General features: G+C 57.9%; 3 protein-coding genes across 3 annotated transcripts in view; 1 reads left to right on the top strand and 2 right to left on the bottom strand.

Moving 5' to 3' along the window:
- Window positions 1–5,852: 5,852 nt before the first annotated feature.
- Window positions 5,853–10,711, bottom strand: VOLCADRAFT_97422 (uncharacterized protein; the record flags this gene model as incomplete). Its single annotated transcript, XM_002956343.1, has 10 exons — window positions 5,853–5,915; window positions 6,592–6,689; window positions 6,948–7,216; window positions 7,474–7,562; window positions 7,934–8,211; window positions 8,827–8,896; window positions 9,437–9,469; window positions 9,683–9,757; window positions 9,999–10,145; window positions 10,652–10,711. The coding sequence occupies 10 exons, from the start codon at window positions 10,709–10,711 to the stop codon at window positions 5,853–5,855; spliced, it is 1,182 nt and encodes a 393-aa protein (XP_002956389.1).
- Window positions 10,712–10,974: 263 nt separating this feature from the next.
- On the top strand, window positions 10,975–12,175 carry VOLCADRAFT_97421 (uncharacterized protein; the record flags this gene model as incomplete). The annotated part of the gene is made up of 3 exons (XM_002956401.1): window positions 10,975–11,004; window positions 11,464–11,622; window positions 11,921–12,175. 3 exons carry the CDS (start codon window positions 10,975–10,977, stop codon window positions 12,173–12,175), a joined length of 444 nt encoding a protein of 147 aa, XP_002956447.1.
- Window positions 12,176–12,799: 624 nt separating this feature from the next.
- Window positions 12,800–13,533, bottom strand: part of VOLCADRAFT_97420 (uncharacterized protein) — a gene marked incomplete at both ends in the record, with an annotated part of 11,388 nt that continues 10,654 nt past the window's right edge. Inside the window, one exon of the mRNA XM_002956342.1 lies at window positions 12,800–12,898. Within this exon, the coding sequence (XP_002956388.1) occupies window positions 12,800–12,898 (99 nt within the window). The remainder of the gene's footprint in view (window positions 12,899–13,533) is intronic.

The following is a 13,533-nucleotide window of genomic DNA, read 5'->3' as shown; positions in this document are numbered from 1 at the left end:
GGAGCAGCACGGCGGTGGGGAGGAGGACAGTTGTGAGTGGGACCCATTTCACAGTGCAGCAGCAGCAACAGCTGAAACAAGGCGTAGGGTGGGGCTGCTTGAGCCACGTTGACAGTTGAGCGCCTATTTGGCAGGAGAAGCGGAGACGTGGCCTGTAGGACGAGGGGCAACAATTCGTTGTTAAGGAGAGGCCGATTGGGTCAATTGGCCAAGAATTTTTAGGGCCGTGTGCAGAGCATACGTCTACAGCAGACGCGGGTACCTAGGGCGGTAGGGAAGGGGGGAAAAGGGAGTTGCTCAGGGCGCGGGGCAAAGCGGCGTTGTGCTTAGGGTAGGGTTTTTGGAGAAGGGGGAGGTGCTACCGGGGCAGCGACGGTTTGTAAGGGAGTAAGGTACTATGTACATAATGCTGTGCATTGAGGGCGCGACCGCGAATTGGATGTCTAGTGTAGTATCAGTTTTTCTCTTTTCTTTCGTGGCAGAGTACAGGATAGACAGGGATTGCGGCGTGACTGGGGGATTCTACGGTGGCCTTTGGAGGGAGTTAAAGGTAGCAATGACTGGACGATAAGATACTTCAGAAGAGATCAGTTTCTAGCAGATGGAAGGGAAATCCTCGTCACGGCTCTAGCGCAGGATGCTATGACTATGTGACGATGGTGAATTACAATGATGCTTTGTGCAGTGCTTTTTGACGACGCGTGTTCCGGTCGAAGATGTTTCGCTCGTCCGGTGGAAATTGGAGCTAAAAGCCAATCGTGGCAAGCCCACGGGGAACAGGAGAGGGGCGGCGTTGTATGTGTCGTTTAGTGTCGTCTTGCTGTTTGTTGACTGTTTGTTTTCGTGTGGTGGTCGCCCCGTTTATCACTGCGTTTGGTGTGCGCGGTGATTCATGCGGGTGACCTGCAAAGAATTTTCATTTACGATTATACATTTTTTTCTCGCGAATCTGGGATTCCGAAACAAATGCAGCGAAAGCGTTGAGCTCGTTTTCCTGCTATTCCTCGCAGCGAGGCTACCTTTTCGGATTTGCTGTACGAAGCGGGTACAGGCGTGATGGTGACTCATTTCGCATACACACAGGCTTACAACATTTCTTTGACCTATAGGTCTCCTTGTCATCTGTCCTGTATAAACTCATTTATGTCTCACTGTCAAAAGCGAAGACTTATCCTTTGGACTTGACTATCCTTTGTAAGCGCTGTGCAAGTGAGCAAGGGTTTGTCCATACCAGCTCGCCTCAGGCTTTTTTTCCAGCATACAACCGCGCCACGAGAAAGGCGCGGGCACAGTTTCCCTTTTGATAGTCCTTTCCGTTGGCCTTTTACTGCCGGGAAACAGCCTAAGGAAGCGAGCGACCAGGAAAGATGAGGCGCGCGCTCGGTCAAGCCTTTAAAGCTGCGGCAGGCGCCCGTGATTCGCAGGTGCGCCGTCCATATTCCGAAACAGGAATCGTTCCGTCGTAGCTCCTCAGCAAAAGCCTTGCGCAGCAGCTCCCTGGCTCTCGGTCCGCCCTCACGGCCACGAGTCCTCACATGGCAGGGAGCTTGACTTTGACCGTGCAATGTAAACCATTGAGAATTGCGGAGAGAGGTCGTTTTTCCGACGAAAATTGCCGCGTATCAAAACCAGTGACCCATGGGTCACTAGGTCGGTATTTCGATCGGTCCCCACATACACTCGCACACACAAATACACACACATCCAGACCCGGTTTTACGTATCCATTTGTCCACAGCGTTTCCCGTTTCCTTTGCGCTCGTAATCCGCGTGTATATGTGCTTCTGTGTTTGTTACATGTTTACGAGTCCGATTCACCCTTCCCGCCTCCTGCAGGCGCTACTTCCCCTCATTCGAGCCCCGGGCCCAACAGCCACCACGCTGGGCTTGTCCCCGACCGAGGCCTGGCGGCGGCCGGCCACCACCACTACTGCCACTGCCAGTGACGACAGCGACGGCCGCCACCACCACCCCACCGTCGGCGACCTCCCTCGTACTCGCAGTGTACACCAGGAGCAGCTGGCGGAGGGAAGCGACTTCGAATCCACCGCCGCCACCGGACGGGAGGCCGTGTGGCCCGCGAGATCTCCAGACGCGCCGCCCGATCCCGCCACGCGACGCAGCGGGCGGGAGACGATGCCGGATGAGCGGGCGGCGGAGGAGGCGGCGCGGATGACCATCCGTCATGGCTCCGGAAAATCGGCGGAGGCCATTTTGGCAGGGTGGGTGTGCAACATAAGGGGTTGCGGGTGAAGGATGGGATGGGGGGGAGTGCAGGGTGAGGTGTAAGCCCGCGCCGGCTGTCCCTTTCCTCCCCTCTCCCCCCCATCACCCCTCCCCATCACCCCTCCCCATCACCCCTCCCCATCACCCCTCCCCATCACCCCTCCCCATCACCCTCCCCATCACCCCTCCCCAGGTGCCACCCTTTCCCACTCACCCACCCACCCGCTCACCCAGTCGAGCCTTCCCGTGCATGCAGCTGTTTACACCGAGTAGGGTATCCCTCCACCCTCTGAAACCCTTATCTGCTCGCTGCTCTCCGTAATCACTTCCAGTCCCGAGGCCGCGGCGGCTCCCCACAGCAACACCGCAGTCAAGTTCGTGTACCAGCAGCAGCCTAGTCCGGATGTCCAGGACGTGGGGGTGGGGGCTACCAGCGAGGCGGCCGCGGAGCAGGTGGGGACGGGAGAGGGCAGGGGAGTGCAACGGACGGACCCGTGGGTCATACAGCGCTTTTTTTCCCTGGGATGCTTATGCGTTAGCTAGTAGTAGTTGGTTGGTAGTTTGGCGGTTGGCACACCGAGGCCTGCAGTCCAGCGGCCCTGTCATTGCCATGTCATTGCACCTGGTGTGTTCGGTCTGTCTGTCTGTCCGTCAGTCAGTTTATCTATCTGTCTGTCTGTCTCGTTGCGTGCCGTTGCCTCGGCTGTTGACGTGTTTTGTCGTGTAGCTATTTCCCAAAGTCCCGTCACCTCCCATGAGGCCACATTGGCAAGCTGTCTAACGTGCGTTTTTGTTTTAGTTATTTGCGTATGTTTGTCTGTTTGTATGTGCTTCTGCATGAAAAGGTAGCACGGCACGATCGTGAGGTGGCGGGCAGCGGTACGGAGAACACCCGGGGGGGACCCGCGGACGATAAACCGGAGCTAGGGGGGGTGGCAGGTGAGAGAGCGAGCGTGTGTGTGTGTGTATGGGATGTGGGGCGGGGCGGAGCTAGCGGGGGCCCATTGGGAGGTGAGAGGGGAAAGGGGATAGCGTAGCAGGCGAGGTGCGGCTGTGGGTATGGGTGTGGGTATGGGTGTGGGTGTGGGTGCGGGTATGGGTGCGGGCGCGGATGGGGATGGAAAGGAAGATGATGGAAACTTGGTAGCTACAGTCGCGAGGTATACGGCGTGGGGCGAAGGGCGGGATGATCCGCTACGGTGGCGAACCAGGTGATATGTACCCCGGGGGAAATTCGCTACGCGATGATGTGAGTGTAGGCTACATGCGCGTGCGCGCACACCCACTAGGGAGGTGGGGCTGCGTATCACACCCCGCGTGCATGCAGCATCCTTAGCAGCCTGCACGTGCCTGTCACCCGGTATGCCTGTGCACGTGTATGCATAACGACAACAGAGAGTGTGTTCGTGTATGTAGATATGTGTCGATGTTGTGTTTTGACTTCTTTCTCCGACACGCAGGCGTCTTCGGCCCCCACGGGGAGATGGGTGCTGAGTACGGCCTCCGTACGCCACGTCAGGCGGGTAGCCGCGGCGCCCCTCCGGAGTCGGAAGGGGGTGGCGGCGGCGGCGCCGCCGCCGCCACCGCCACCACGGCCCGCGGCAGTACGGATTCTGAGACGACGGGAACGGCGGAACACGCGGGTGATGAGCAGGTCAGCGGCGGCGGTGGCGGCGGCGGCGGCGGCGGCGGCGGCGGGGAAAAGTCTGGTTGGTCGAATGAGCTGACAGGCAATGGCATCACCGAGACGATCAAGTCGGGCGTCGGTCGGCTCAAGGTGAGCTGGGGGTGTGGCGGGGCCCCCCGTGAGGCGGTCGTGATGGCGGCTAGCTAGCTCGGTTGTCGCGTGTGCTGTGGTTTACCTGTGTAAATATGTATGTATGCATGTATGTATGTACCACTTCCACGTGCAAGGAACGTGAGTGCGACAGGGGGGGCCCCTGTGGGCGCCGGGAGGCGGGAAGAGGGGGAATGTGGTTGCAAGGTTGGTGCAAAAAACCGCATACACATCTACACGTGACACTCGATACTCGGCATGTCCCGGAAACTGCTCTCCACCCGCCACATAGCTCCATCAGGACTGAACCCCGCCGGCAGCACCTTTGCACCCACCATCCCTCCTCCCTCTCGCCCAACTCCAACCGCAGCTACCCCCTTACAAAACCCTTTTCTTCCACGCGCACACAAACTCAACCAACGTCTCGCTCCACGTCGGCAATAGAACAGCACAACCCCCACCACAACCGGACATAAAGACACCGCCCGCCACCACTTCAACATATACATACATACATACATACGTACATGCGCACAAGCACGCATCACCGCCCTCCCAGGACACCTACCAGCAGATGTTCGGTAGTGCGCCAAGGCCGGTGGGGGATGACCAGCCGAGGGGTGGCGAGGCGGGGGCCCCCGCCCCGGGGCGCCAGCACAGGGACGGTTGGAACAGCCCCTGACGCCATTTCAGGTCTACCTCTACCTCTACTGCCACCCGAGTGTGCTGAATGCCGTGTGCCTGTGTGCCGTGTGTGTGCATTTAGGCAACAAAATCAGCTGCGGGTGCAAGTACGTGTGTGTGTATGTATGTGAAAACGTGTGTGTTGGGGGAGGGGCGGGGGCGGGGGTGTATTTCGCTAGCGGTGGAAAAAGAAGTAAAAGGCGTCCTAGGTGTTGCTATGTCCGTTATAGCGCTTTCAGCCTCCCCCCCACCAGTGGAAATGGAAGGGCGACGCGCACAGTTATGGCTTGAGGCTCCGCATACAGTGCAGGCGCACAAAGTGCCTTGTGTGTGTGTTTGAGATGTCGTACACATTCGTACGCTGCAGTCCCCTCGTGTAATTCCCGACTGGGGGGTTTTCCGTTAATGTGCGCGGCTGTACGGCTAGTAGGCGAGAGCTGGTCGTGGTTGTGGTCGTTGGCTCTGGATTCGGTTGGGATACGGTCGTTTATGGGTAGTTGGCTGTTATAAGATCTGGTACTCCCTATTTGTTGCGGAGCACTTGAGAAACGTTTTTGGTATATAGTATGTGAAAACGCGAGTTGGTGGTGGACAGCAGAGATAATTGCAAATCGATGCCCTCGGTTGTGCAGGTGCCAGCAGCACCGTTATATTTCTGTCGCTCCAAGATGTGTTTGGTGCCCACCGGTACCTTAACCGATAAAGGCAGTTTATGGCCACTTTTCCGTCATCTCATGTATGTATGTATGTTGTTACAGGGTGGTTAACTTCGCCAGCGGCCCCTTTCCCGGGCAGTCCCTGCTCTCCCCTGCTAGAGGGGGGCACCGTAATCCGTCAACCCATCCGACTTCAGAATGTATTCGTTGGGTTCGGCAACTCACCACCAGCATCCAACCAAATCTAGCGGATCAACGGCGCATCAACGTATGTATGTATGTATGTCCTGAACGTCCCCCCTTATCCTCGACATACAAATGGAAGTACAACGTAACTGTAGTAACAGTGGTACCGTTGCTGTTACCGTTGCTCTGGTGCTGCGGGCCTATATGTCCTGCAGCTCCGCCAACAGCTACAGCAACAGCTAACATGGACATCAGCATACACACACATGCGCTCACATATGCACAGCCCCAAACTGTTCACATACATCAACACTGCAGTGCTATCAGTCAGCTGTTGCCCCCAACACCGTCCAGGGGACCTTGCCCCTGTGCCCCCGGTAGCACACCTGAAGGAGCGGGGGGTGGCTAGGCAAGGTAGGAGGCTGCAAGGCCCGGCGACCTCTTTTCCTCCCCCATGCCTAGGGGTGTACACGACCTCCACCACGCACTCTCACCCTTCCAGGGCAATCAAACCCCGGCAAAGCCAACCCAGAAACACCCCAACCAGAAACACCCCCAACCTAGTGCCCTCTGCCCAGCTGACCAGACACAGCCACACTTCTCACCGCATGTACACGGTACCCAGCCACATGCAAAAAGCAGAGACAGACAGACAGAAAAACGCACATGCACAAAGCTGACATACGTACGTACAAACCTACATACACATATACATATATACGCGAATGAACTTGGAAATACATACACTCATACAGGCAGGCAGACGGACAGACAGACAGATAGGGCCTTCCAGTCTGATGTTCGTCAATCAGTCAGCAATCTGCAGCCACCCCGGCAGCCAGCGTCAAGGCTATTTCCCTTTCCGAATCCCGAACAACCACCACCACCACCAGACATGGGTCTGGTCCTAGCGTTGGTATGTGTCCTCCTCCTCCTCCTCCTCCTCCTTACCCCCCGAGCATGCACCTGCCGAGCTCTGAACACCCGTTCGCCCTAGTGTAGCTCTTCCCCAGCTCCCTCGCTTCCCCCCCCCTCATCGCTCGCACTCCCACTCGCTCACACCGCCCTCATGACTCCCCTCAACAGCGGTGTCTGAGGGGCCCTATGAACCGGGACACCGTCCACCAGCACCGCGCTGATGCAGCCCGGGTCACACCCCACTCGCAGCAGCGGGAAGCGGTAGGTGCGGGAGGCGGCGGCGGCGGCAGCGGCGGAGGAGGGGATAGGGGAGGGGGAAGGGGAAGGGGAGGGCGAGGAGGGAGAGATGCCGAGGGAGCAGGCGGCGGCAGAGAGAGGTGTGGCGGTAGTGGAGGGTCCCCCTGCCGCCTCCGCTGCCAATCCCTGTTCGGAAGTCACGGAGGAAGAAGACGAAGAAGAAGGCGGAAGGGGAAAAGGAGGGGGATGCGGGGCTTCCACACCTGACGGCTCCGATTCTAACGTCTTCATTTCAGGACAAGGAGCAGCAGCAGCTGTAGCAGCAGGAGGAGGAGGCGGAGGCGGCGGAGAAGGCGCTTTTTGCTGAGGCCGGTACAGGGGGGGTTGGGCGGGTGGTGGCCAGGCGGTGTCCACATGTTTCAAGTCCGGGTGCGTGATGGTGAGCAGCTGAGACATGTGGAAGGCGTCATGGTGGATGTGGGTCAGGGCGAGCACGAAGCAATTGCTGTCCGTGTCCACACAAATCAGATACCTGCGAGGGGGGAAGGCGGGGGGGAAGGGGGGGAGGGGGGTTTAGGGTCAGGGAAAAGGAGTAGCGGGTGTTTTGTTGTGTGAAAAGCTGTGTGTTTACTGGAAGGGACCTTCCCTGACAACAGTGAATGCGAGTGCGAGTGCGAGTGTGTTTTCTATGAACAGCCGAGTTGCGAGTAGGAAGTGGCGATTGTGTATGTAAGTATGTAGGTACGCATGTGTACACATATGTTCAGTGTGTTAAATGCTCAGACTCACAGCGTGCCCGACGCGTTCAGTGGAGGTGACACGAACACAAGCGGACGACACAGCACCGCCACCCCGCGGTTCATGCCGGGGTGAAGATCCTGAGGCGGGGTGGGGCCGGGGGGGTGGGGGCGCGGGTCGGATTCGGCAACGGGTTTTGGGGGAATACACGCCCCAAAGACAGCGACATCCACACAAGCCACGTAAGCAGTTTTGCACCGAACCCGCATCCTGTTTAGGTCCTTATTACCCGAAGGTCGCGTCGCCACAAAGCCCGCAGGACATACAAGCCGCCTCTGCGGGCCTCTCCGCGCGCCGCCGCCACCTTCTTCCTCCCCTCCTCGTTCCTCTCCCCCCGTCCCCTCTTCACCCTCCTCCTCCTCCAAGTACGGCAACGGGTAGTTATGTTGCTTAAGCTCGTCCAATGATGCCACGTAGTGCGAGGGCGGGAAGGGACCTGGAGGCAACTGACCGACGACGGCGGTGGTGGCGGCGGCGGAGCCCGACCGCCTTTCTCTCGCCGTTCCGCCGGGGCACCTTTTGGCGGCGCAAGGCTAGCAACCGCCGCCGCCGTCGCCGCCGCTGACCCGCCAGCGGTCGCTTCCTCCTTGTCCTCCTCCCCTTCCCCGTCCTCCGTGCCTTCCACTGCGCCGGTGGCGGCGCCGGCACCGGCGGGGGACGACGCGGATCTCTTTCGCTTGGCGTTACGTTGACTTAACTTGGTTTTTAGGAGCTCCGTTGTGTTGTGAGCTGAAGGGAGGGCAGGGATACGGGGTCGGGGGGGAAAGGGGGGAGACGGACCACGAAAGGGGGGAAAGGGGGGGAGAGAGCTGTTCACGGAGTTCAGGAGGGTCTGTCGGGTTTTAGAGGTTTATCTTCTTACTGAAAGGCTTGCGAAGTCCGGGGGCGAGGGGAGATATGACAGAGCCCCAATTCCGCCGCAGCAGCCGCAGGGAAACCAGTCACCACAGGCTTCGAGTCCCGTAGACCCTCGTCCCCCTTTTTCCCGTCCCCCTTTTTTGATGTGGGTTTTGAAGGGGACGAGTGAACATTCACGTGTTGTGTTACATCGCCTTCAAAGGGATTAAAGCTAATTCGGATTCGACAATAGCTCTGATAGTTGTTTCTGAAGAGAATGGGTTTTTATATATATATAAGGAAAACCTTTTTGTTTATCAGATTCATGAATTGTTGCCCTTGATGACTGAATTACTTACTATGATTTCACAAGGCATGATGCGGTTTCTCATTCTTCCGAGATCGAGACTCCCCCGTTTTTTATCCTGCCCGCGCCCCCCGGGGGCCCAGAGCCCAAAGCTCAATCACACCTTCCCCCGCCCCTTTCCCCCCCTTTTCCCCCCCTACCCGGTTTAGCTTGCGGCGAGGTGTGTACGACAGCCGGTCGACCCAGGTTCGACAGAAACGGCAGCAGGTGCTGTGGGGTGGTGGTGGGGTGCGTGGGCGGGGGTGGGCGAGGTAGCCGCCAGGGGAGAGGTGGTGATGGTGGGGGGGGGAGAAGTGGGGGGAAAATGAAAACCCAAATTCAAATCCAAGTTCAACAACGTGCAGTACAGCGAGCAGTGGTTCGGAAGATGGACAAAGGGACTCGGACACGCCGTGAAAATACACACACGCACGCACACATGCACACACACGCACACGCACACACGCGTGCGGGGGTAAAAACACGTCCCAGCCGGGAAAGGGATGTCATGTGCCGAATAAATAAAAACACATTCAGGTTTTTTTGGTCGAAACACGAAGTTCATGAAACAGCACGGTCAGTAACCCCCTCAGTAAGCCCTTCCCCCGCCTTGTGCGTGTGCTTTCAACAGCACCAGAAACAACAGGACGTAGACGCGAGGCCGCCCCCGCTGCGCTGCAGCTGTGTTTCGGCCCCCCGTCAGGGCCAACGACGGTGCTCGTCGCCCTTTCTCAGGGCGAGCTTTGCCCACGCAGTGTAACATCCCCTCACCATCAACACCAACATGAACAGTAGGAGCAACAGCTGCAACAACATCAACACGAGCCAAACGTTCTTGTAAGCGAGCAGCGCTTCCCCCCACCCCGATCAAAGAATGCACATACGTTGCGTGGTTAAGGAACGAAATGCTACAAGAAGTACAGAATTTGGTAAAGTGCCAAAATCCTAAGATCACTAAAGAAGAGCCAACTACCAACCACCAACCAGCATTCTTACCGCTAACCGCCACCCACCCACCTGTTTTTCCTTCATCATGGCGCTGCTCAAGCCCGAGGCCAGCACCAGCACCACCCCCTGGACCAGCGGCTTGTTCTGCAATGTGGGTTGCCGTACAGGTGCCGTACAGGTGAGCCCGGATAAGGCGGGGGTTACGCCCAAAGGAGGGACGGGCAGCACGTATCTGTTTATACATGACCTGCAAACACACACGCGACACGCCGTGTAACCCAGATGCGCTCCACCTTTCCACCCACCCACCGCCTCCACCGTTTTCCTCCCCCTCTCCCTCCCCCTCTTCCTCCCCCTCTCCCTCCCCCCCGTCCTCCCCCCTCACCTTCACAAAGGCCCACCTGGGCGACTCCACCAGGTTGCCCGCGGGGGAGAGCACCCACATCACGAGGGCTTGGACATCGCGTAACGCGATAGGGTGGGGGGAGGGACCGCCGCCGGGGGCGCCCTTGATCTCCACGCTGGGTGTAGCCTGGGCGGCAAGAGGGAGGGGTTGGGAAGACGAGCCACGTGAACGAGTGAAGCTCATGCCACGGAGGACAGACTGATACGAAAAGGGGGGCGCGGGGAAGGGGGTTAAGAGGAACCGCTGACGATTTCTGCTGCTGCTGCTGCTGCTGCTGCTGATTTCTGCAGGTGCTGGTTGCACCTCTCCTGCCCGCCACCCCCAACACCACCGCCCCCGAACAGCAGCCGGCAACACTCCTGCCCGCCGCCACCCCCAATGCCACCGCCAACCCGCAATGGAAGCGCACCAAGTCCACCAACAAGATCGATGCTGTTGGTGTCCCCCCGGGGTTTGAGCGGCCTCATACTCCCAACGAGGACATTGTTTGGCTGACTGACGCTTGTGGTGGTGATTTCAAGAGCTGGGCCTATGCACTTCAGGGCTCGACGACGGTCATCTGCTTTTTTTGCGACACATATAAGAAGAGTAACGCCACCATTTCCCGCACGAACTGGGATCGCTCAGCTTACACCCGGCACGAGGCCTCCCACTCCCACAAAGCGGCTGTAGACCAGTACGCCCAGGATCATCATCAGCAGCAAACTAACAAGCACCTGGCCATGACCGAGGTTGCCGACAATGCCTTGTTGGCTCTGTTTGGTGGCGCATACATGGTCCTGTACCAAGCCATGCCTTTCACTCACTTCCCAGTGATCTGTGAATACATGGACTGGCTTAAAGTACCAAACATCACCACACTGTACAAAGATCCTCGAGCACTTAGAATAGCTTGTAACTCTTACGTATTACGTACGGCTTCCTGTTGTCCCTCATAACGCAGGTGCTCCTAGTAATGCCGCCGGCGTACTGGCAGGACCTCCGGGTGGGTAGTTGGGTAGTTAGGTGGTTGGTGGTTGGGTGGTTGAGGTGGTTGTCTTGTTTAATGGCAGTTTCTTCAGTTCCTGTCCCGCTTTCGATTTTGTACAAAAATAGCTGGAGAAAAACAAAATGTATCTTCTATTTGTAAAGTATTTTTATTTTATTTTTAAATAATCACTTTAATGAAACACTGTTCATTGTCCGCTCCCTCCTGGGAGGGGCTTCATGCCGATGCTGTCCTGCACAGGAGCTCGCCCGCAAGTAGCAGTCGGCTGCGCCGGCGGACGCGGCCGCCGCGGCGGTGCCGGCAGCGGTGCCGGCAGCGGTGCCGGCAGGGGCGCCACTAGCGCATTGCGCCTTCTCCTTCGACCGCACGCCTTTTGTCCGTATGCACGAGGCGCTGCTGCGGGCAGCGCTGCAGCCGCAGCAGCTGCGGCCGCCGTCGCCGCCGCCGCCCCCGCAGGAGCTTGATACGGACACGGCGTCCCGTCAGGCGGGTCTACCCGTCTTCCCAGACGAATTGTTTCCTGCGGTTCCGCCGCCGCCGCAGCAGCAGCAGCAGGACGTGGAGGAGGTGGAGGTTGGCACTCCTGACGCAGCCGCCGACGAGGAGCTGGCGGAGGTGGCGGCTCAGCTGAGGCTGATGGGCGGTACGGCACTGAACCCGGAGCAACGGCTTGCGTGCGCTGCGATGCTGTGCGGCGCCGGACGTGACCTTCCGTTTGTACTGTTCGGCCCGCCAGGTAGGTTTACCGTTGGCGGTTGACCAGTGACCGTTGGCCCATAATAACTGCATTTCGTTCCTCCTTTCTGGACCCCTCTTTTGGTTTTACTGCTCTCTTTCCGCACTTTGATTTAGTCTTGGCGGCTAGGTAGAGAGGCTCTCATGTGTGACGCGTCTGTCTGTCTGTCCCGATCAGGCACCGGCAAGACCGTACTCGGAGCGTCTTCAAATCCTGAAGGCAGCAGAGCTTCCCCAGCTCGCGCCCTTGATGTTCCGGCCCAGCTCCGGAAGCAGCAATGGCGGGGCCGGGCCCGGGGGCACCAGCCGCCAGCAGCATTCCTTCCCTTTTTACCCCTCCGCCACCACCGCCGCCGCTGGCCGCTCCGCCAAGCTTCTACTGGCGGCTCCGCAGAACTACAGCGCCGATCTAATCACGAGTAGCCTGGCGTGAGTACGGCAGTACGACAGAAGATGCTTAGGTTGAATTATGAATTGTGGAACGAATTTGTTTAGTGGGAGGAGGGGGAGGAGGAGGAGATTACGGCATTCGCTTGCAGGCGTATGAAAGGGGTGCGGAATGTACGGCACGTGCTTTTGACAGGTCGAGAAAAGGAGCTATAAACAAAACATTAGCAAGCATAACCATGTTGTGCCCGGCCCCAACCTGCTATAACCTGCCGTACATTCCCGTGATGCACTCCACCGTTGTATTGTTTGTTTGCAAGGCGGTGCTGGGACCAGTTGGCGGGCGGCGGACGGCTGTTGCGGCTTAACGACCCGAGAAGGTAGGTTGTATTGTACGGGGTTCGTTGCTTGGTAATCCGTACAGGCCGTACACCGTACAGCCATTTTATTGGCAGTGTCAGCGGCTACTTTCTCCCATTTGCAAAACTGCATATTGGGTCAAAATTGGATTTGTAACTGATCCGGCTTATCGGCATTATCACAAGATTTGGTCGCTGCATCCTGCCGGCCTTCCGGCCCCCACCCCCTCCATGTCCCCCACGTTCCCCACGTCTTTTTCATTTCGTGTTTACTCCGTTTGCCCTCTCCGCGCACAGGCGTGTGGTTGAGGCTAAGGCTGACGTACTGCCTCATCGATGAGGCGACCGCCGCATTTCGGCTGCCGACCCCTCAGGAACTCGATCGTGCACAGGTAAAGGCTGACGTACTTCTGCAGGAGGGTAGGATTCGGGCTGGAATTAGGGAAGAGCTCTGTCGCAGAATTAGCCTGGATTTTATTCCTGACAAAAGAATTGGTCTGCCGAGGTCTGGAATTGTTCTGGCGGACCCGCCGGAGGTATTCGAATTGCGCTGTGGAGCCTCGGAATTGGGCTGTGCTGCGCCTGAATTGGCCTGTCCGGGTGTCGAATTGGCCTGTCCGGGTGCCGAATTGGCCTAACAGGGTATTGAATTAGCCTGACAGGGTATCGAATTGACCTGTTCGGGGTGTCAGATTGGCCTGACAGGGTATCGAATTAGCCTGACAGGGTGTCGAATTGGCTGTCAAGTTGGCAGGATTGGCCGGGGCTGGCATCCAAAAGCACATGACTTTTAAGGAATTTACAGAAAAACTTTGCAAGAGGACCGCTTACAAGTGCCTCATGTGTGTATTAGATTCGATCCCACGACATGGAGTGGAAAAACTTGCACACCTGGTTACCGTACTCTGGCACTACTACTACTACCGGAGGCAAGCACTCAGGGCCACGACTGCATTACCCAGTCAAGTCAGCTGCCGAGGTCCCACTGTTTTCCCACCACACTTTATCGACAGTCCGTCCAGTTTATCCCACAACACTCGTACAC

The sequence above is a fragment of the Volvox carteri genome (assembly GCF_000143455.1).
Source record: "Volvox carteri f. nagariensis unplaced genomic scaffold VOLCAscaffold_60, whole genome shotgun sequence".
Lineage (NCBI taxonomy): Eukaryota > Viridiplantae > Chlorophyta > Chlorophyceae > Chlamydomonadales > Volvocaceae > Volvox > Volvox carteri.
Note: the sequence above shows the minus strand (reverse complement) of the source record. Positions and strands in the feature narration are given on the sequence as shown.